Source organism: Phalacrocorax aristotelis, chromosome 10 (genome assembly GCF_949628215.1).
Source record: "Phalacrocorax aristotelis chromosome 10, bGulAri2.1, whole genome shotgun sequence".
Classification (NCBI taxonomy): domain Eukaryota; kingdom Metazoa; phylum Chordata; class Aves; order Suliformes; family Phalacrocoracidae; genus Phalacrocorax; species Phalacrocorax aristotelis.
The window spans coordinates 17,279,142-17,301,826 of NC_134285.1; the positions used below are offsets into that span (position 1 = coordinate 17,279,142).

The following is a 22,685-nucleotide window of genomic DNA, read 5'->3' on the forward strand; positions in this document are numbered from 1 at the left end:
CTCTTACAATTTATAAGCTTAAGTAGCCATTCAGGAAATCTCTACAAATAGCTTGTGCATTATTTTATAAAGTCTCACAATAGTTTCCAATCTTAATGAGGTCAGTCATCTTTCTGATGCAGAACTGCATTACACATTTTCTGGACTAAGGACAAGGGACATTATTGATGACTGCTGTAATGTAATCCCATTCAAACAGGTGGTGGGTGGACTGAAACTAGTATTTTTCCAGCTTTTTTGGAAAGAGCTGAGATTTTCCATAACAGCAAAGACAGCGGTAATGCCGTTATATCTTACAGCTTATAATAATTGGAATAGTGACAAAAAGGCATAGCTTCTGTCTATGGGACAAGGGAAGGGAAATATTTTTTGACTGCAGGAAAAAGCACAATCTGAAGAAGCTGGAGAAAGTAAAGACTGCTTGATTTTGAAGGAAAACCCAGCACGAGACAGTGGACAGGAGAGGTTACCTGCAACTCCTTCTGCCAGGGGAACAGGCACTGACCTAATTCCCAAGGAAACAATACAGGGCTCCGCACTGTTGTGGTCTGGATCCAGGTGCATCTTGTGTTGTCCTAATAACAAGTGTATTAGGACCATTTACAAAAGCTTTGCCTGTAGCTATATTATTACGGTCTTCTGAACACCCGTCTTGGAGCCAAGATACTGCTGTCCCATTGCTTAAGCTACACACCTACTTCAGTACAGGCTACTAGCAAGTGCTCAGGTTATGATTCACACCTGCAGGGGCAGCTCACAGAAGCAGTGTACATAAAACATCTTAGCCACAGGGAATGCCTGGACTCCACTCAATTTGCAAACCAAAAAGACAAATCCAGCATCTTAGAACTCAAAGCTGCAGATAAAACACCTACCGGTTGGATTATCAGGATTGTACATTAGCATCCCTCACCCTCTGCTTTTCATCTAGTTTGAAAACATTATTCACATGGCCACAACAGGCAAGAATCTTATATTGATTTTTATTATTATTATAAATACTGCATTAGAACAGTAAGGATGGTGCCACGCATCCGCTCCATTCTGCTGCTATTTTGTTTCTTCTTTCTTGGCTCCTGCTTCTATTTTCAGGGGTTCTGGAGCTGGACGATAGGCAGGAAATGCCTCCCAAGGACTATTCAAATCAAACTTGCGAAATTCCTGAGCTAGCTCCACCGGCTCTGCCACTACTCTTTTCACTTCATCATCATACCGGACCTAGAACAGTGCGAAGAACACAGGCCAGTCATTTTTACACCACCTCCATAGCTCCTCTACTATTAGCTGTATGCAGTAATGACCCAGACCACCCTCTGGTACAGGCAATCCTACTTCTTACACCCTGGATAGGCCACAGGCCTCTGCCACAGCTTCAGTTCTCGTTATTAAACAAAAGCCCTCCAGATACCACCGAGACCTCTGGGCTCTCCGGGAAAACCCTCCTCTTTGCTACCATATAACCTCAGGTAATAAGGTGGCCTGTCCACTGGCATAGCTGGGGACTGCTCTATGAATCTTTATAATATGACAGTTTGTTTGGTTTTAGTTGTGCTTCTTCACATAACACTCAGAACATGGGACAAAAAGACAACCAGGGTGAAATGCAAGTGAGTACCAGACACTTCTGATTGACTTGATTTATCCTTGACCCTTTATCCTTGGCTTGATTTTGTGCCAGTCCGTATCTCCAAACCACAGCTTAGGAGATGCTGCCTGGTCCTCACTTGCAGGATTTGTTGTTACTCCTATTTTTCTTAAAATCCTCTGTTGCCTGAAGAACCTCACTGTTTTCTCTTGAGACTCAGTTCAGTCTGAGAACTGCACCAAACATGACTGCTTCTGCAAGGCGGTCATTTGAAACTGGAGAGATACCAAGCACACTCATTTCACTTGTGGTTTGACATACAGAGGTAAATATTTGATAAATGGCAAGCATCAGTTCAACTAGAATTTTATAATCTGGGCTTAAAAAAACCTCAACAAAGTGGAGCTCCAACTGCATTAAGATCAGTTCAGCCCTTTACTCCTCTGGGAATCTCCAGTTTTGCAGTGGAAAGTTTAACCTTCCAGAAGATGTGCTAAAAGCAGAAGCACTTTCTCTGCCTGACAAATTTCTTCAGTATACAGCACATGAAATTTGCTCTATGTCTCTGACCTTAGGTTGCCTTATTACAGATGATACTTTGTGATGACTTCAAACTTCCATGCAGGAGATCTATACAACTCCTCGGGAATACAGACAAGTGAAATATCCGTAGTGCTTTTCAGACAAAGAACTGTAAAGCAGTCACATCTCTGTACCGAAACTCAGCTCACAGAATCATAGAATAGTTTGGGTTGGGGACCTTTAAAGGCCATTTAGTCCAACCCCTCTGCAATGAGCAGGGACATCTTCAACTAGATAAGGTTGCTGACCTGAATGTTTCCAGGGATGGGGCATCGACTGCCTCTCTGGGCAACCTGTTCCAGTGCTTCACCACCCTCATTGTAAAAAAGTTCTTCCTTATATCTGATCCAAATCTACCCTCTTTTAGTTTAAAACCATTACCCTTTGTCCTACTGCAACAGGCCCTACTAAATAGCCTGTCCCTATCTTTCTTATATTTGAAAGTATTTCTTTCAATACCTTTAGGTACTGAAAGGCCGCAAGAAAGTATCCCTGCAGCCGCCTTCTCCCTAGGCTGAACAAACCCAACTCTCTCAGCCTGTCCTCATAGGAGAGGTGATCCAGCACTCAGATCATTTTTGTGGCCTCCTCTGAACCCACTCTAACAGGTCCATGTCTTTCCTGTGCTGAGGACCCCAGAGCTGGATGCAGCACTGCAGGTGGGGTCTCACCAGCGCAGAGGGGCAGAATCACCTCCCTTGACCTGCTGGCCACGCTGCTTGTGATGCAGCCCAGGACATGGTTGGTTTTCCGGGCTGTGAGCACGGATTACCAGCTCATGTCCAGCTTTTCACCCACCAGTTACCCTCAAGTCGTTCTCCACAGAGCTACTCTCCATCCCTTCATCCCCCACCCTGTACTGGTACTAAGGGTTGCCCTGACGCAGGTGCAGGACCTTGCACTTGGCCATGTCGAACCTCATGAGGTTCACATGGGCCCACTTCTCGAGCTTGCCCAGGTCCCTCTAGGACCTGTCCCTCAGGCGTGTCAGGCACACAGCGCACGGCTCAGCTTGGTGTTGTCTGCAAACTTGTTGAGGGTGCTCTCGATCCCACTGTCTGTGTCATTAATGAAGGTGTACTGGTCCCTGTACAGACCCCTGAGGGACACCACTTGTCACTGGCCTCCATCTGGACATTAAACCATTAGGAAATAAGAGTATTGGAGAGATTTGACAATTTTAGATATGAGTGTATCTCCTACCTCCACGTAACCAGAGAGTGGAAAGTCCTTCCGGAAAGGATGGCCCTCAAAGCCATAGTCTGTGAGGATTCGCCTTAGATCAGGGTGGTTGGCGAAGAAAACACCATACATGTCCCAAACCTAAATGAAATGAAGCCAAGTAAGTTGAATTACATGAAAAAAAAACCCCAACCCTTCCTGTATTATGTCCATAAAATTTCAGTTACATGCCTGGCTTTGTGCAATGCCAGTGAAACTGATGCAGGAACTCACTGAAAAGCAAATCAAACATCCTTTTATCTCCTATTCTGAAAAGGCAGCCAAGGAAACACTTCTCTTTCTTCCTCAGGGCCCTGGGAATGAGTTAAATCAGGAGAACACAGCCCCTCTCCACAAAGACTCTGCTCCCAACTACGCTGGCGCTCACCTCTCTTTCATACCAGTTTGCTGCCTTGTGCACAGACACTGCCGAGTCAACAGGTGTCAGCTCATCAGTGTATGTCTTCACACGGATCCGACTGTTGAACCGCAGAGACAGGAGATTGTACACAATCTGAAGCATAACAGAAGAAGGCATTGGCCTCGTATGGCATTTACGGATGTCTTTGCAGTACAGTACTGGCCAAGCAAAGGCACAAAAGCACTATTTCAAATATTCTTTATCAGCAGAAGCACATTCAGCACTGCAGAGCTGCACACGAAAAGACACTATTACAACCGAGGTTCCAATAGCTTACCACTTTGATCCTTAGAATTGCAATAAAAAGATTGTGAGATTTAAAAAACGTGACTGATTAAGAAGTGCTGAAGTAAAGAGGGATACTAAATCTTAAAGAGTATTGATGGGATGGAGACACTTGACAATAGTCTTTCAATAGTCTGTCACAAAGAAAACAGCTATCAATTACTCTCAGCATCCAGTGGGAGAAAGCTAAGAAGACAGACACTTAATTATAAGCAAAGAAGTTGGATACCAGTGAAAATTTATAACTCTTCTGTGACAAAGTGCTGATAAAAAGGCTGCTTATGAGGACTACTGGAACCCCCAGCAGGGGGGAATACACACTACAAGCAGACTGAAAAAAAACCCCAAACCTTCCTAAGAAATTGTGTAGCCTTCTTTGATACTGCCTCCGTGAAGATGGCTGGAGAAGATGAATTCATTAAGGTCTACATTTCTACTATTTCAATGAATCTGCTACCCTGATTTTTAAAAGAAAAATCCTGAATTAAAAAATCTTCAACTTCTTCAGAGACTGGAGGCCTGCAAGTTAAAGAAACTCCTCTACAACTCCCCTACAACTCCCAGGATTTTTGCCTAATCATGAGCTATATTACTGAAAGTCAAAACTGTTACTAGCAAAGCAAGGAGGAGCTATATTTGAAAACAACTGTCACTGATTAACTAACGTATATAAGGCAAAGCTGCCACGCTTTGCTTTCTGAGCAGCTGCTGTAAGTGATTTAATACCACAACATAAACCAAAGGGGGAAAATAAATCAGCTACTTTTCATTATCCTTGTTACTTGCTGGGAACTGAAAATCCACCAATTCACTTCTCTTGTCCAAAAGGCAGCCTGCCCAGATTAGACAAGGACAGATGGACATCTCTTTGTCCCTAAGGCTGCCGACATCATAGTCAGCCCCCTACAGCATGTCAGCCCTAGGGGCTTTCTGCCGCGGTTTTCTGCAGCTCTTTCTAGGTTAAACTACTATAATGTCTTTGCAACAACACTGTGAACAAAGCTTTCTAATAGTAGGTGAGAAGGCAATATGCTGAGTCTGTCGTTTCCCCAAAGATGTATCTTTTATTTTTCTATTTGCAGCTGAAATCCTTCTGCAGATGAGGAGCTATATGGTGAGATTTTCAAAAGCATCTGTGGGAATCAAATCTCCAATATCCACTGAAACTCAGTGGAAGTTCAGTACCCTAAATCTCCTGAGAGCTTTCTGAAAATCCACCTCATTTCCTATTTGGTCCCGACTTTCAGGGAATGTTTTGAAAACAACTAAATAGGTTTTTGGGGATTATTTTTTGTTAAAGAGGAAAATTATTAAGAAGATCGATGGGATTTAAAGAAAAACATGATCAGTTGTATCAATGGCAGTTGACAGGCCTAAGTGGAAGAAGGAAGAGCAGCAATTCACATCAAGCCAGAAAGCAATCTCTAGACACTTTCGTAAAACCAAAGCAAAACAAAGCCAAATAGAAAATAAAGAGAGAGACTTTCAGCAGAGCACAAAAGGAAAACCAGACTAGGAACTCATGCAGCATCAGTTCTGCTGCTACTTTCACTATCAGCAGATTAAAAAAACCCAGTATTTCAAAGTGGATTTTCTTCTCACTGTCAGAAAGCAAAAAATGCAGTCAGAGTTGCAACAGCATCCACAGCCATCAGCGCTTGTGAAACTCTCCAGGCCCCGCACTTATGAGTGGTTCTTACCTCAAAGCGGTACTGCCGAGACGGGACATCAACAGCAGTCAAGTCAGCCAAGGATTTGAACTGAGCATTAGTGTGATCTCGAAGGAAGGTCAGAACTGGGATGATCCCATCTGGATGGATTAAAAGTTCCAGCTCATTGAAACAGGTCACCTGATGAGAACAGTGGAAAGAGCATGAGTACAAACACCAACAGGACCAAACGTTCTCCCAGATCCAGCAAGACACCTAAACAAAGACAGTACTTTGTACGGCAGGACATCAGCTAAAGGGGCTTAATAATCACAGTGACTTTCAAGTAATTCTGTCATTCTTCTCCAGAGCAAGTTCTGAAAAACATCTAACAAACAAGTAGCGTGTTCACTGGGTCCTGGCCCCCCCCAAGAACAATCTCATGCACAGCACCTACCTGTACTTGCTGGATGTACTTGGGCAGAATCTCAGCCACATACTGCCCAAAAGCACAGAGCTGCTTCTGTTCTACCTCATTTTTTGGTCTGACAGTAGCTAAAGAAAAAAAAACAAAGTTCAAAGATTACAGCAGGGAACACAGAAAGCTACGGACAGAAGAGCAGCAACTCCCACTCCTGGCTTAAAGATCTCTTTAACCAGTCTAGCTGTCTCTCAGTAGCTCTGGCAGAAGGCAGGCAGCTTCAGGTCATCAGCCAAGTTTGCTTATGGTAAATCTGAAGCTAAACATAAGATATATGTAGAGCAGAATAAATAGGATGCTGTAAGAGACAAGACTATAGCAACATACATGTGTTGTGGTACCACAGAACAGAACAACATGGACCTGGAGACTTTGCTAAGGAAGGAAGTTTGTGTCAATGCCAGACAGAACTGTTTTTGTGGCTGTAAATACAGCAGAAGGAACAGCCCAATGAGATGAGGGAGAAGCAAATACCAAAATGAAAGAGAGGCAGAAATGACAGAACAATCTGAACTCAGATACTGCTCACAACATTCAGCCTGGGTCTAGAAAGGATCTTCTTTTCTAGACAAGATAATTCTGGCTTTGTTTGATGTGCCAGCATTTAAGCAAACCCCCACACAATTAGAACATCCTACAATCTCATGTTGCTTCCTTTTTTTCTGGTTGGAAAGAAGATATTTATGTTTAATTATCATGAATCTAGACTCCTTTTTGATCCAGTATTGTCTGGTATTTTAAAATTTAACCTAAGCTTAGGGATGGGATATCTTGGCCAAAGCGTTACCCATTTAATCAAGGACAAACATTCCTTTTGGAAAAACACTGGCAAGAGAAAATAGCCTTGAATTGTCCTTAGGTGACACATAACCATTTATGGATAAAAAGGGTTAGACCACCAAGGACCCCCAAAAAGAGAAGAAGGCATGCGCAGAATGATCTGCAATGGAGCCAAGAGGAGTGACTTAATGCCATTATGCAACCTAAATAGATTAGAATGAATATGTATTAAATAAGCAGAACAGGTATGAGTTTATTGTGTAACTACAATGAGGCAGGGGGCTTTGGGGTGCTTGATTGGTGGAAAACCACCAAGCACCCACACTTGTGTGACCCCAAGGTAAATGAGCAATGTGTCCCCTGAGCATGCGATGACCGACCCACTGCACACCGGGCGACGGATCTGCTTTTCGGACGTTACAATTACAAATACCCAAGACTAAGGGCACCGAGGAATTATGGAGCTGTTGCCCAGGCGCAGCTTTGCCCACGAGAAGCAAGGCACAGGGAACGTGGGGCGAGCACCATCACCAACGGAGCCGATTTTTTTTGCGCGGGACTCGAGGTTTAGGCGTCAGCCATTTCCCGAGGCCCTCACGGAACAGCTCACATCGGGCAGCGATTTCTTAAGGGCGGCCAAACGCCCTCCCGTCGAGCCTGGAGCTGACACGGGTGCAACCGGCCTTCTCCACTGCCCTCCCGAGGCAGCAGCCCCAACGGCGTGACCCCGCCGAGGCTTCCCCGCTCCCGCCCCGCTCACTCACGGCGAGTCTCCCCAGCGGAGCTCCCCGCCAGCCGGGCCTGCGCCGCCGCCGCCGCCGGGCCTGCGCCAGCTACGGAAAGAAAGGGAGAGGTGTTATCGGCCGGCTGCCCGCTGCCCGCCGCCCCCGGGCTTCCCTCAGCCCCGGGCGCCCTCACCTCGCAGCGCGGCCCGCACCACTCCCCATGTCGCCGCCGCCGCTGCCAACATCCCCACCGCGGGACACGGACAAGAAGGGCACGGAGCGGAAGCGGAAGGCGCTGCCGTCCCACCACTTCTCCTTCCTTCCCCGGGGAGGTTTCCGGGTCGGTGGGCGGAAGCGGCGAGTACCTGGTGCAGGGCGAGGGGCGCGGAGGAGGTGCTGGGGCGCTTCGGGCCGGCGGCATGAAGGGAGGCGCTGCAGGTGGGTGCCGTAGCGGAGCCGGGGAGCCCCGACGTCGGTGTACTGGAGCCTGGCGGGACGGTGGGAGGCCGCGAGGGGTGAGCCCAGACCGGGAGTGGGTGAGCAGCGGCCCCGCCGCGGGGATGGCCGTGGGGGCGCTGGGCTCTGTGGGGATGCGGCCGTTAGTGGGAGGGCGAGGCGGCGCCCCGGAGGTCTCCCCAGAGCCGGTGGGGTCCACGGGGGGGGGGGGTGAGGGGGTGTGTGTCCCCCGCTTCCCTGGGAGTGAGCCCTCCTCTCCCTGCCCGGAGGCCGCCGTCTGTTGCCCGTCGTGGCATCCGCGACCCTGTCGGGTGGAAGGAAGGACGGACTGACGGATGGAGCTGTGCCGGGCGTTGGTGGCGACGCCATCGTCACCTGGGGCCTGGCGCCAGGCAAGTCATCGCTTCGGTAACGCAAAACACGCGTGGAGCATCAGGCCGTGCTTTGCAGGACACCTCGCTGTTCCTGCGCCTCTCTCTAAAGCGGAGGTGCCACGGCTGTGAAAGGGAGCTTTGTGTGTACGAAGAAGGACGTGAGGTTCACGGTCCCCTTTAGCCACTGTTGGCGTTTCTTTCGTGACTTGGCACTAGTCCTCTGGAACTGGCACGGCGCGGCGCAGGCAGCTGGCTCCGCTGTGCCGGGAGGGTGGAGGAGTTCATCTAGCTCTGTCCCGGGGTTCTGCTCGGTCGCTCTGGGCTCCAGCCTCCGACTGCCTCGACCGTAAGGACCAAGAGATTTAACTGAAGCGGGAACTCATTTGCAGGGTAGGCTTGTGCTTGCTAAAGCAGGCAAACCAGCAGCAACGTGTGCTGTGCCAATTGCAGTTCCTCAGTCTCTTAAGGATTAATGTATAGGTACTTCTAAGACAGACCAGAACTATTGTAAAACAATAAGGGTATAATGAAGACAGGCCGCTATCAGGGATGGGACAGACTTGTCCAGCTACATTAGGGATGCAGACGCTACTTCCCTTGAACAGAACTTGAGCAAAAAACTTAGCAGCCCTCCCGTGTCAAGCAGAGCTACTGTAAGAAAATGCATGTTTGATGGAATAAAGGGTGGAAGAGTAACTGTGAGTCTCTTGGGAAAAAAAAAAAAATCTTGTCTTTGGGAAATATTGTACTGGAAATCCTGTTCAGTATTCATTGAAGAAATCTGTTCTATCTGTTACCGTGGCTGATAGTTGAGTGTGAATGCAAGCAGGCATCTATTTGCTCCTAATGCTGACGAGATCCATGTTAAAGAAAAACTCTTTTCTACAGCAATCCTTCTCTGGTTCAGAAGCTTGGACATCTGCAAACAGTCTTGACCAAGATATGTTATCTTTTAAACTGAGTTCTCCATGCCACTTGGGAAAAAGCGGCTAACAATATCTAGCAGGTTATTTGCATGCTGAAGTTATTTGGCACACTAACAAAGTCAGCTATCTCATTTGGCTAGCTTGAAGAACTGGTGGCTATTTCTAGCAGACTTCTCGCACATCTTTTTGGTAAAAACAAGTTCACCTTAATACTACTGCACAGATTCATCATGTTGGTGTCAGATAGTAATTAACTCATGATATGAACTGCTGTATGTGTTCTCTGTCAGTATGATACTGGAATCATTTTTCCTTCTAGCCTAGTTATGGTGCTGACACATTCTTTTGGCTTCATGAGTTTCTTGCTGGACTTTCCACTTGAATAACTGTTGCTGCATTTCTTTGTATCAGTGAAGTGAGCGGTGGAAAGATATGCACATCTCCCAGTTCTGCTGGGATGTGATGCTCACTGTACTGGAAGTTTGGTATATATATTATAATTTTAATTATGCCAGCTTCTCATTTGTTGTTTGAGATTCTGAAGCTCAAGCAGAAGTTTCTGGCTGCACTATTTAGATTCAGTCTAAAATATGCTGGCCTCTTACCAATATGTTTGATTTTTCCTTGTATCCTGAAGTGCTGCCTAATCTTCTTAGCTGAAAGAAAAAGCCATGTAATTGTTGTGATTTTTACAGATTGCTGGAGGTCTGATCTGTGCGGCACCATGGACTCATCAGAAGAGACTGGAGGCTCCTCTGCAGAAGAGAACTACTTTGTGAACTACACCTTCACCGACCGCTCCCACTCAGGCCGTGTGGCCCAGGGTATTATGAAATTATGCTTGGAGGATGAGCTCTTTGCTGATGTTACAATATCAGTGGAAGGCAAAGAATTCCAGCTGCACCGTTTGGTCCTCTCAGCTCAGAGCTGCTTTTTCCGTTCTATGTTCACTTCCAACCTAAAGGAGGCCCACAACCGGGTGATTGAGCTGCAGGACGTTAGTGAGAGTGTCTTTCAGCTCCTTGTGGATTATATTTACCATGGGACTGTAAAGCTGAGGGCTGAGGAGTTGCAGGAAACCTATGAAGTGGCAGACATGTACCAGCTGACTGCCCTTTTTGAAGAGTGCTCCCGTTTTCTGGCCCGTACAGTGCAGGTTAGGAACTGTCTGCAGGTCATGTGGTTGGCAGATCAACACAGTGACATGGAGCTCTACACAGCTGCCAAGCACTGTGCAAAGTCACATTTGTCTCAACTGCAAGACACAGAGGAGTTCCTGCACCTGCCTGTCCGCTTACTCACAGACATCCTTACAGGTAAGGAGTTCTTGAGGCTAGCCAGGATGTGGATGTAGGCTTGCAGAGTCTGTCAAGGACTGAACAAAATAGATGGAAAGGTCCAAGCTTTCATAATCGCTGTCTATTCAGAGGCTAAGCTAAGCAAAGCAAAACATTCTGGATAACTTAATCAGAAAATAAACTATGAATTGTCACTGGATATGAAGCATCTATGCATCTATCCTAGAAACAGGACCTGGAGGATGCCGGTAACTCCCAGCAGTTCCTGAGTCAACAGGTATTACAGGTTTTTTAAACATAACAACTTTCAACAGTTTTTTGGTTTTATTTGCATTAAAAGTAAACCAAAGAAGCCTTACCAGAAATTAACATCTTATGAAAGTCATCTATTTTTTTATTTAGTTCTTAATCATTTAACATAGTAAAGCAACCACTCAAAGTTTTTAAGAAGGCTTGAGCACAAGCCTTACTTTTAAACTATGCTAGTGTTATTAACAATTGTATGTAATTGTTAGGATTATTTTAGGTTAGGCACGCAGCTGACTGAAATAGAGGCATTGTAACAGCTTAGGTAACACAGTAATTACCTTGTAAAGGCAACATACGGTAATGGATGTAGTGACTCAGGGTTGTGAAGGATGTGTCAACAGATCAACAACTTAGTCCACCTGCCACCAATCCTTAAAGATTCTCTATGCCCTAGGAAGTACAGCCAGTACTTGAAACCCTCTCCATGATACTGCAGTCACAACTCCATTTTTGTACATTTATGTATCTTTACTCAAGGAAGCAAGAATGTAGAAGCAGCTTGTATATTCAAATGTACTGGACATGGGACCAGACCCCTTTCTTGCTTTTTTAATGAAATAATTTTGTAAATAAGTAAGTAACTATACTCTGTGTGCCATGTGTTTTATATGCTGTTACAACAATAAAACTACCCTGACTGGCTGCTTTGGAATACTGGCAGATCTGTCTGTAAGACTTACGCATAGCATCATCTGAAGGCTATTTTATGAGAGTCTTTACAGATATTGCATTGTACTATCTCTGTCGCATCTAAAGAAATTCAGTCAAAACCCTATTGAGACCATGTACTGAAAGCTCAAAAAAAGTATGATAAAATTAGAGTAATTTTGATCGTTATGTAGCTGAAGTTTTTAAACTAAGTTGTGACTTCATTAAAAAAAAAATAAAGCTATAGAGGTTAATCACCCTTAACTTCCTAGGGATCCCATGTAGTAACTGTAGTTTTAGGACTGTGGCCTTTAGCATTTGCATTCCTAAATTAAAATAATTGCTCAATAGAAGTTTTTTCCATGCTTCATCTATTTCTATATAGAGAATCACATTACTCCAATATTTACGCCAAAACTTAGCTCATCAAATGGGTTGTTATCTGAAATACACTTCTACTGCTGGCAGGGGAAATATTCTTTTGTAAATCCTGCATCTTTGGTTAGTTAATGGAGAATTAAATAGAGGAAGCTATTACTGGCAAGGATTAAAATTAATTTCATGGAATAGTAATTTATTAAGCTTACCTTTTGTTGCACTCCCTAGGACTCATTTAAAAATCAAAGTTTTTCCATTTAACCACTACACATGATGGATAGCTTATGGCAATCCCTTTTACTAATAAACAGAGTTGAAATGCTTGCCGTAGTTCCACGCTTTTCCTCCTCCCTTCCAGTATAGAGAGAAGTGTGGGAACTTGTCTTATGCCTTCAGCATCACTGAATTCAGGGTTTGTCATGAGAGCATGCTACAAAATCAGAGCGCCTTCATAGGGAAGCCTCTCAATGAATACAGGCATAATTGCTGGCTTTCAAACTAGAAGTAAATGCCTGATCTTCTAGGTAATGTACTGATGACAACGATGCGATAGTTTGTGGCTAACAAAAACTTCTGGTTATGTCTGGAAACAAATCAAAATCTGATGCAGTCTGATGAGTGTTTCCTACTGTCATGCTGCTAAAGAAAGCTACAGTAGCTCATTGGGGATTTCTGAACGGTAAGAGGATAGCAGCTACACCAGATGTTCAGTCTTGAGGGTCAGCTGTCTGACAATGCTCAGAGAAGGAATATTTCTGCGGGAGGCTTTTGCTAGATAGGTTTCTAGGACCAGCCAGAAAGGCAGGGCAGCTGCTGAGATTCTTACATAGAGAATATTTTTACTTGAATGCTTAAATAAGAAAATATTTTTCATTATCACAAAGCATGTAAGTTCTCCTTCCTGCCCTCCTTCTCTTGGATGTCAGTTCCTTTGTTGAAACTCATCCAAAGTGCTTAAGATCTGGCAGCTCTGTCTTCTAGACACTGGGCTGGCAGTGCTGATCATGCCTGCCAAAACCTCTAAACCTCTATCTTTTCTTTTGGGTTGTTTTTTTTTCTTTCCCCCCTTTCTAGAAAGTAGGGTTTGTCGGGGGGGGAGAGAGCTGCAGGAAAAGGATGTTCCTAAGTATGCACACCTTTGTCTAGATATCATAAATGCCTTTCTGTCCCCAAACCGCAGATGGCGTTCCATGTTCTCAGAATCCAACGGTTGCCATAGAAACCTGGATCAACTTCAACAAGGAAGAGCGAGCGAGCTTTTCGGAGACACTGCAATCAAGTCTGAAGGTATAAAAAGACCTTCCGTTCCAGAGTCGGCTTAGCACTTGCTGGTTTCACACTTCCCAAGGCACGGTATTCTGCTCACAGGTGTGACTTGAAAGTTTCAAAATACAAATGCCATTGAAATTCATGGTGCTTGTCTGAGGAATACTTTCAGTGTCATAAATAGCAACCCACTGACAGCTTTTTTTAATTTAACCTGAGGCTGCTTTCAATAGTGATTTAAGCAATACCCCAAATCACTTTTACAGCAGATCCTCGTTTGCCAAAGAGACCATTCAGCAATCTGAGTTTGGCATTCCCCTTATAAAAACTCTACCCCATCAGTGATGTAACCAGCGTAAAACGCAGATACTTGCATTCCAAGGAAGTCTGTTGCTAGTCTCCTATCTCAGATATGACTGGTATATTTTAAAGGCTTTGAGGCTCCAAATCCTGAATGCTGTAGGGTGGCAGGACTTGGGAAGCAGGTCACACACCTCAGGCCCACAGGTGGGTCCTAAGATGCTGAGTAATTTGGTCTTCCACATTGCTGATGTTTGTGTAAACAGGCCTAATTCTGCTGACACCCTCCTCCTTTCTCTCAGGTAATTGGAGAAAATGTTCACATCTACCTGATTGGAAAGGAGTCATCACGTACCCACTCACTGGCTGTCTCTCTGCATTGTGCTGATGATGATTCCATAAGCGTGAGTGGCCAGAACAGCCTGTGTCACCAGATCACTGCAGCCTGCAAGCACGGTAGTGACCTGTATGTTGTTGGTGGCTCCATTCCACGACGCATGTGGAAATGCAACAATGCGACTGTAGACTGGGAATGGTGTGCCCCTCTACCCCGTGACCGGCTCCAACACACTCTTGTCTCTGTGCCAAGCAAGGATGCAATATATTCACTGGGGGGTAAAACTCTACAGGACACACTCTCTAATGCTGTCATATATTACAGAGTACGAGACAATGTCTGGACAGAGACCAGCCAGTTGGAAGTGGCAGTCTCTGGAGCTGCAGGTGTAAACCTTAATGGTGTCATTTACCTGCTGGGGGGTGAGGAAAATGACTTGGACTTCTTCACCAAGCCCTCTCGGCTAATTCAGTGCTATGATACCAACACAGAGAAATGCCATGTGAAGCCATATGTACTGCCTTTTGCAGGGCGCATGCATGCTGCTGTACACAAGGATGTGGTGTTCATTGTAGCCGAGGGGGATTCACTGCTATGCTATAATCCCCTACTGGATAGCTTCACCCGGCTATGCCTGCCAGATGCTTGGAGCTCAGTACCATCCCTCTGGAAAATTGCCAGCTGCAATGGCAGCCTCTATGTTTTTCGCGACCGCTATAAAAAGGGTGATGCAAATACTTTTAAACTTAACCCAGCCACTTCTGTTGTAACAGTCATGAGTGGCATCAAAGTGCTGCTCACTAACTTGCAGTTTGTCCTGGCCTAAGTGGGAAAAACAGGCCCAGTGGTAGAAAGGGCAGCCACGGTGTTCTGCTGTGCAGCTCAGAGCTACCCACCACCCTCAGCGCCAGTCCCAGTTACTATGAGCTCACAACATCCAGTAAAGACCCCATTCTCTAAACCTGTGCAGAACAAGTACAGGCTCTCTGGCTGCAGGCCTGTTCTTCTACATAGCACTATTAAAGTTGAACTGCAGCATCTTAGATTTCAGATGGACTAAATGCTATTACTTTGATCCCTTCATGATAAGCTGCCTGTGTTTGAGGCCCAAACTACAACAAATGGCCTTTTTAGCCTGCAACCAATCTGCTAATAAATCCTATAGCATATGGACAGTATCCTCCTTGGCCCAGACTGCTAGTTTTAACTGCCTGGGAGACTATGTGTTGCTGCTGTGTCAGTTGCAGATGTGGACTGCATCCTCCAGGGACGTCCCCATTCAAACATTCCTGTGTCCTTGTTGCAGAAGAAGGGACTGGCAGAAATATTTATAGCAGACAGATTCCAGAGCTGACCCCAAGACCTTTAGTAGGTTGCATTATTCAGTACTTTTAGAGGAGTGGGAACTTGCTTACTGCTCTGTCATCACCTAGCATAAAGAGGGAGATCATTTTTATGAGCATTGGCTTCCTTTACTGTACAGGGAACCCCACCTGTAATCATAATATAGTGTTGGTGAAAGATGGAATTAAGACCACTCCTACCCCTCTCTGTTGGCACTGTAACCCTTTGGGTAAAAATCTGAATAAAGTCTCTGCTGAGACAAAGTTTTTTTTTCCTTTGCTGCAAATATTATAGAACTTCCTGTGGACTGCAGTTCAGCTCAGCACTGTGATACTGTTTGTGGGACAGAACAGCTATGGGGCTCTGAGAGCTAAGAGATTAGCCATAAGGAAAGAAAGCTTTAATGAAACAGCCCAACCTCCCCTTTACTGTAATTTATGTAAAAATTTCTTTATTGATGGTCAAGAATTACAATACTTAAGCCTTCACTACTACATCATTAAAATGTAAGGTTTTTTTAAAGCAGCTAAGACAGAGATTTTTAATAGTTCTTACTGACACTCTGCAGTTATCTCAGTGATCACGTTCCTGTGAAACATCTCCAGGACCTGGACTTGCTTGTGCCGAACGAGGATGTGGGGACGGATCTTAGTAATAGCCTCTATTGCTTCCTGAGGGCTCCAGTGATGCAGCTGAAAAGGCAGAAACCCTGCAAGTGAAAATCCATTCCATCCCTGCACCAGTTAATGGAGCCTTCCTGGAGGCTAAAGGCAACATTAGGGTTGTTAAGGCAACTTGCTGCTTTGTCCCCTCTGTTAACCTCATGTTCCTCTTAGAGGGGCCTGAATGCTCATGAAATGAGTCCCTCAGTTTAAGAGGGATGGTTGCTGCCTGGAACCTCCATTTTCTGTCTCACTCATGCTTCCATCATGTTGTGAGTAGTTTCCTAGTCTAGTGCCACCAGACCAGAGCAAGAGTGCAGCTTGCTTTTTTAGTTTTTTTAAAAATTTACTAGTAGAATCATAGAATTGTTAAGGCTGGAAAAGACCCTTAAGGTCATCGAGTCCAACTGCTAACCTATCACTGCCAAGTCCACCACTAAACCATATCCTCAAGCACCGCGTCTACCCTTCTTTCAAATACCTCCAGGGATGGAGACTCAACCACCTCCCTGGGCTGCCTGTTCCAATGTTTGACAACCCTTTTGGTGAAGAAGTTTTTCCTACTATCCAACCTAAACCTCCCCTGGCACAGCTTGAGGCCATTTCCTCTCATCCTATCACTAGTGACTTGGGAGAAGAGACCGACCCCTGCCTCACTACAACCTCCTTTCAGGTAGTTGTAGAGAGCCATAAGGTCTCCCCTCAGCCTCCTCCAGGCTAAACAACCCCAGCTCCCTCAGGTGCTTCTCATCAGACTTGATCTCTAGACCCTTCACCAGCTTCGTTGCCCTTCTCTGGACACGCTCCAGCACCTCAATGTCCTTCTTGTAGTGAGGGGCCCAAAACTCACACAGTACTCGAGGTGCGGCCTCACCAGTGCCGAGTACAGGGGCACAATCACCTCCCTGCTCCTGCTGGCCACACTGTTCCTGATACAAGCCAGGACACCATTGGCCTTCTTGGCCACCTGAGCACACTGCTGGCTCATGTTCAGCCGGCTGTCAACCAGCATCCCCAGGTCCTTTTCCTCCAGGCAGCTCTCCAGCCACTCCACCCCAAGCCTGTAGCGTTGCATGGGGTTGTTGTGACCCAAGTGCAGGACCTGGCACTTGGCCTTGTTGAATCTCATACCGTTGGCTCTGGCCCAACAATCCAGCCTGTCCAGGTCCCTCTGTAGGGCCTTTCTGCCCTCCAGCAGATCAACACTTCCACCCAGCGTGGTGTCATCTGCAAACTTACTGAGGGTTCACTCAATTCCCTCATCCAGATCATCAATGAAGATAGTGAACAGGACCGGCCCCAACACTGAGCCCTGGGGAACACCACTCGTGACCAGCCGCCAACTGGATATGACTCCATTCACCACCACTCTCTGGGCTCGGCCGCCCAGCCAGTTTTTAACCCAGCGCAGAGTGCACTTGTCCAAACCGTGAGCAGCCAGCTTCTCCAGGAGAATGCTGTAGCAGACAGCGTCAAAGGCCTTACTAAAGTCCAAGTAGACAACGTCCACAGCCTTCCCCTCATCCACTAAGCCAGTCACGTTATCACAGGAGACCAGGTTAGTGAGGCAGGACCTCCCTTTCATAAACCCATGCTGGCTGAGCCCAATCCCCTGGTTGTCCCACCTGTGCTGCCTAATGGCATTCAAGACGATCTGCTCCATGACCTTTCCCGGCACCAAGGTCAGGCTGACAGGCCCGTAGTTCCCCGGATCCTCCTTCCGACCCTTCTTGTAGAGGGGCATCACATTTGCTAGCTTCCAGTCATCTGGGACCTCCCCAGTTGACCAGGACTGCTGATAAATGATGGAGAGTGGCTCAGTGAGCTCCTCTGCCAGCTCCCTCAGTGTCCTTGGGTGGATCCCATCCGGCCCCATGGACTTGTGAACATCGAGGTGAAGGAGCAGGTCAGTGACTGCCACCTCTTCAACAGCTGGGACTTCATTCTGCATAGTAGCTCCATCTCCCAGCACAGGGGCCTGACAACCCTGAGGAAGACCAGTCTGACTATTAAAGACTAAGGCAAAGAAAGCATTAAGTACCTCAGCCTTCTCCTCATCTTTCGTGGCAAGGTTACCTTCCACATCCAACAAAGGAGGGAGGTTCTCGCTGGCCCTCCTTTTGTCACAGATGTATTTATAAAAACATTTTTTGTTATCTTTAATGGTGGTGGCCAGTTTAAGTTCCAGCTGGGCCTTTGCCTTCCTAATCTTTTCCCTGCATAACCTCACAACACCCTTGTAGTCCTCCTGAGTCACCTGCCCCTTCTTCCAAAGGTGGTAAGCTCTCCTTTTTTTCTTGAGTCCCAGCCAAAGCTCCCTATTCAGCCAAGCCAGTCTTCTCCCCCGCCTGCTTGACTTACAGCCCATGGGGACAGCCTGCTCCACCACCTTTGAGACTTCCTTCTTTAATAACATCCAGCCTTCCTGGACTCCTTTGCCCTTCAGGACTGCCTCCCAGGGGACACTGTTAACCAGACTCCTTAACGATCCAAAGTCTGCCCTTCTGAAGTTCAGGGTAGCCATTTTGCTGACCTTCTTCCTCACTTCTCCAAGAATCAAGAACTCTGTCATGTCATGGTCACTGAGCCCAAGACAGCCTCCAACCACCACATCACCCACCAGGCCTTCTCTGTTCGTAAACAGCAGGTCCAGCGGGGCACCTCCCCTGGTTGGCTCGCTCACCAGCTGCGTCAGGAAGTTCTCTCCCACACACTCCAGGAACCTCCGAGACTGCTTTCTCTCTGCTGTGTTGTATTTCCAGCAGATACATGGCAAGTTGAAGTCTCCCATGAGAACTAGGGCTAGAGATTGTGAGACTTCAGCCAACTGCTTGCAGAGTACTTCGTCTGTCTCCTCACCCTGGCTGGGGGGTCTATAACAGACTCCCACCAGGATGTCTGCCTTATTGGCCTTCCCCCTGATCCTTACCCATAAGCACTCAACCTTATCATTACCATCATTGAGTTCTAGACAGCCAAAACACTCTCTAACATACAAGGCTACCCCTCCACCTCTCCTTCCTTGCCTGTCCCTTCTAAAGAGCTTGTAGCCATCCATTGCAGTGCTCCAGTTGTGTGAGACATCCCACCGTGTTTCCGTGATGGCGACCACATCATAGTTTCCCTGGCACGCAATGGCTTCCAGCTCCTCCTGTTTATTGCCCATGCTGCGTGCATTGGTATAAATGCACTTCAGTTGAGCTATTGATCTCTTCTCCAACACAGGCATGCCACCCCTAGACTCATCCCTAGCAAGCCTGGTTTTATCCTCTTCCCCCTTCGTTATCTAGTTTCAAGACCTCTCAATGAGGCCTGCTAACTCCTGAGCCAGAATCCTTTTCCCCCTTTGCGACAGGTGAGCCCCATCTCTCTCCATCAGGCCTGGTGCCATGTAAACTGCCCCATGATCAAAAAAAACAAAATTCCACCGCGGGCACCAGCCTCTGAGCCACGTGTTAATGAGGTGGGACTTCCTGTTCCTTTCCGTATGTCTCCCGGCTACTGATGGGATGGAGGAAAACACTACCTGCGCTCCTGATCCTTCAAGTAATCACCCTAGTTCTCTAAAGTCCCTTTTGATTGTCTTTGCACCTCTCTCAGCTACCTCATCACTGCCAACCTGAACAACCACTAGTGGATAATAATTGGATCCTTTTACTAGCCTAGGGAGCTTCCTGGTAATGTCTCTTATCCATGCCCCAGGCAGGCAGCAGACTTCCCTATGGGATGGGTCCAGTCAGCGTATCAGGCCCTTTGTTCCCCTCAGAAGGGAGTCCCCTACAACAATTACCCTTCTTTTTTTCTTACCAGTGGCCATTGTAATGTGTAGGGCTGACTGGTTCCCTCTAGTGAACCCCTTGGGTGGATCACTGTCTGTATCTTCGTCCTCCTGGCTCTCGGGTTCCAGAGCCTCATACCTGTTGTGTAAGGGCACCTGGGGGTGCGAAGTCGGCCGGGAGAGGATTTGCCTACTGCACCAAGCAGTGATCGGCATCCATCTTCCGTCTCTTGTGTCCCCTCCCTCTGCCTGGTGGCACAAGGGCAGGGGGGCCACTCCTTCCCTTGATGCTTCTATCTGGTGTGCTTGTCTCAGGGATGGTAGGGAGTGGCTCCACCAGTCTATCTCCCTCTCGCATTCCCTGATACTCCTCAGTCTTGCATCTTCTTCTTTCAGCTCTGCCACCATGCTGAGCAGATCCTCCACCTGCTCAAACCTCACGCAGGTTCTGTCTCGGGAGCCCTCCATGACTGGAGCAAGGCTCTGGCACTCCCTGCAGCCAGAGACCTGGGTGGCTGCATATTTTAGGGGGAGTTCTGTCTGCATCGCCACATGCCTCCTGGCGATAGCTCTTGTCTGAGCGGAGACCATGGCTAAGTACTCCCATCACACTTCCAACACTTAGAAAATTTTCCCTTCAGCACTAATAGAAAATTCTCCAGGAAGGGCTTAATAACAACAACAGAAGAATCTATAGGTGGGATTTTGTTCTTAGTGCTGGCTTACCCAGTTGGGTCTGCAGAGGAACTCAGAAAACCAAAGTCACTTCTCTTGATCCTGAGTTGTATTTACTGAAAAGCTTAGAAAGGCTCACCATTTCAGTTAACCAAGGAGAAAATCTGAACAACAAAAATGGATGTTTGTCTGCTTAGTGAACCTACCCTCGCAAGTGACTGATTATTCCCATCTCAATTAGTTCCTCCATAGAAAATTTTAAGAATAGCAGAATCGTTCAAAACCTGTTGAGAACTTACTATATTAATGGCCCAGAAAACTGAGCAGCTTCCTGAAGTATGACTGATCTGCCAGAATCAGCAACAGATACTATCAGACCATGTGTTTCAAAGCTTTGTTGTGACAAGAGCTTGTATTTGCCATAAGATCAGAACATCTTTGCTGGTGCCTGCACTAATAACTGAGCTGGCAGAGGCAGACTGTACAGATGTACAGAGAAGACTACTTACAATGGCAGCTACTTTGCAGCTTCACCACTATCCCATTGCCAGGAAGCATTATCTTGACAGTATCATAAGCGCAGATGAACAAGGTGTGCAAAGATAAACTGGATTCTCAAAGAAAGCTTAGACTGCAGGTTAGCAAACGTTAAGTTTCATTTGTTCATTTACCTTGGATTTGCCACGTTCTACAAAACAGCAACATAAGTTTGGGGCCTAGCTATCTACCTCCTTTCAAACAGGTCTCCAGTCCAAACTCTGTAAAATGATGGAATACTAACACACCTGTACATGCTTAGGTTTCTTGAACAAAAAAAAACTGTAAAGATTGGCTATACTTGCCCAGACTGTATGAAAATAAACCCCATTTAGTATAGAAGCCTTCTTACTTGAATTAAATATGCTGCCACCATGGTGGCACTGCGGGAGCGTCCTGCCTTGCAGTGCACATAGACACTGTTACCACATGCCTGGTGTTTCATGATGAATTCAACCCCCTTGTGGAGGTTTTCCAAGGTGAGGACTCCAGTTAGATCCACAGTGCTCAGACGCAGTTGCTCCACTCCCATAGCCTCCCATTCCTGAAATTGAGAGAGCAGATTGGATTAGTTAATTTTTGAGGGTTTTTCTCCAGAAAGAAAACCCAGAACCTGCTGAGTCAGTTGGGAGATTCAGTGGGATTGTAAACAGACTATGAGTATCAATTCTTTAGGTCAGATGCATGAAAACTTTGGCTATTCAGAAGGGAGACATTCAAGGGAACTAGAAAGATGTGGTTCAGGTAAAGGAAAGGAGGTGAGCTGGGATCTCGTTGCAAAAGACAAGGCGTTCTTGTACGTGCATAGTGATGTGCGCGGAACGAACGCTCCCCTTCCCTCTGCCTTCCTCTCCACCGCTCCAGCCCCAACACTTCACTTGCATCCAAACGTTTTAACGGTTTGTCGCATAGTTTCAAAAGCCGGCTTAGGTACGAAGAAGCCACGTGCTTGCTGTCCGAGGACTTGGCGGTGGCTGCCAGGATCACGGCAGGGGCAGCCAAAGCCTCACCTGCGCCGGGACAAGCGACAAGAGACCCTTCGGGGGGGGGGCGGGTGGGCACCGGGCTCACCTGGGCGGAGCAGCAGAGGAAGCGGGTCTCGTACTCCTCGTTGAGAGTGACCACGGCGCGTACGTTCTCCTCCGCCACCAGCTGCGGACACAGGCACCGTGAGGGACCGTGAGGAACCGTCCGCCACTCCCGGACCCCGGCCCGGCTCGCCCCGACGCGCCCGCCTCACCCTGCGGCTACGGCCCCGCAGCGGCAGCGCCCCCAGCAGCACGGTGCCGTCGATGCGGTGGAACCAGGGCCGGCGGGACCCGGGCAGTCGCGCCCGCGCCGCGGTGTACAGCAGCGTCGGGTAGAAAAGAAGCCGTGCTGCCCCGGCGCTCAGCCGCGCCGCCAGCCCCATGGCGGGACAGGCCGCGCAAGGACGGGACGGGTGAGGGGCGGGGGAGCGCCGCGGGCGAACGCATTCAGCATGAGGAGATGGGGGAGCCTGCGGCGGAGCGCCGGGCGGGCTCCCTCCGCAGCCGCGGCGCTTGGAGCGGGGTCATGTCAGACGGAGCGTGGAGGGACAGGGAGGGCGGACAGACAGACGGACGGAGGGAGGGAGGGAGGGAAGGAAGGAAGGAAGGTGTACGGCCCCAGCCTCTCCACCCCCGGCCC

General features: G+C 47.4%; 4 protein-coding genes across 7 annotated transcripts in view; 2 read left to right on the top strand and 2 right to left on the bottom strand.

Moving 5' to 3' along the window:
- Positions 1-964: 964 nt before the first annotated feature.
- NDUFS3 (NADH:ubiquinone oxidoreductase core subunit S3) lies at positions 965-8,049 on the bottom strand. Its single transcript, XM_075105387.1, has 7 exons — positions 7,923-8,049; positions 7,769-7,837; positions 6,201-6,298; positions 5,795-5,944; positions 3,777-3,902; positions 3,371-3,490; positions 965-1,218 (listed from the first exon to the last, which is right to left on the bottom strand). Exons 1-7 carry the CDS (start codon positions 7,972-7,974, stop codon positions 1,051-1,053), a joined length of 783 nt encoding a protein of 260 aa, XP_074961488.1. The 5' UTR covers positions 7,975-8,049; the 3' UTR covers positions 965-1,050.
- Positions 8,050-8,053: 4 nt separating this feature from the next.
- Positions 8,054-15,890, top strand: KBTBD4 (kelch repeat and BTB domain containing 4). 2 transcript variants are annotated; one of them, XM_075105353.1, is made up of 5 exons: positions 8,054-8,167; positions 10,181-10,801; positions 13,299-13,405; positions 13,817-13,891; positions 13,987-15,890. In XM_075105353.1, exons 1-5 carry the CDS (start codon positions 8,149-8,151, stop codon positions 14,845-14,847), a joined length of 1,683 nt encoding a protein of 560 aa, XP_074961454.1. In that variant the 5' UTR covers positions 8,054-8,148; the 3' UTR covers positions 14,848-15,890. The 2 variants fall into 2 exon arrangements, with proteins under 2 accessions (XP_074961454.1, XP_074961455.1); XM_075105354.1 differs by lacking the exon at positions 13,817-13,891.
- PTPMT1 (protein tyrosine phosphatase mitochondrial 1) lies at positions 15,790-22,559 on the bottom strand. Of its 3 annotated transcripts, none has more exons than XM_075105389.1 (4): positions 22,258-22,559; positions 22,089-22,169; positions 21,451-21,561; positions 15,790-16,057 (listed from the first exon to the last, which is right to left on the bottom strand). In XM_075105389.1, exons 1-4 carry the CDS (start codon positions 22,426-22,428, stop codon positions 15,917-15,919), a joined length of 504 nt encoding a protein of 167 aa, XP_074961490.1. In that variant the 5' UTR covers positions 22,429-22,559; the 3' UTR covers positions 15,790-15,916. The 3 variants fall into 3 exon arrangements, with proteins under 3 accessions (XP_074961490.1, XP_074961491.1, XP_074961489.1); XM_075105390.1 differs by having other exon boundaries at positions 15,790-16,074; positions 21,370-21,561; XM_075105388.1 differs by having other exon boundaries at positions 21,370-21,561; positions 22,258-22,553.
- Positions 22,381-22,685, top strand: part of CELF1 (CUGBP Elav-like family member 1) — a 67,514-nt gene continuing 67,209 nt past the window's right edge. The window contains exon 1 of the mRNA XM_075105360.1: positions 22,381-22,458. The gene's annotated coding sequence lies outside the window, so the exon portion shown is untranslated. The remainder of the gene's footprint in view (positions 22,459-22,685) is intronic.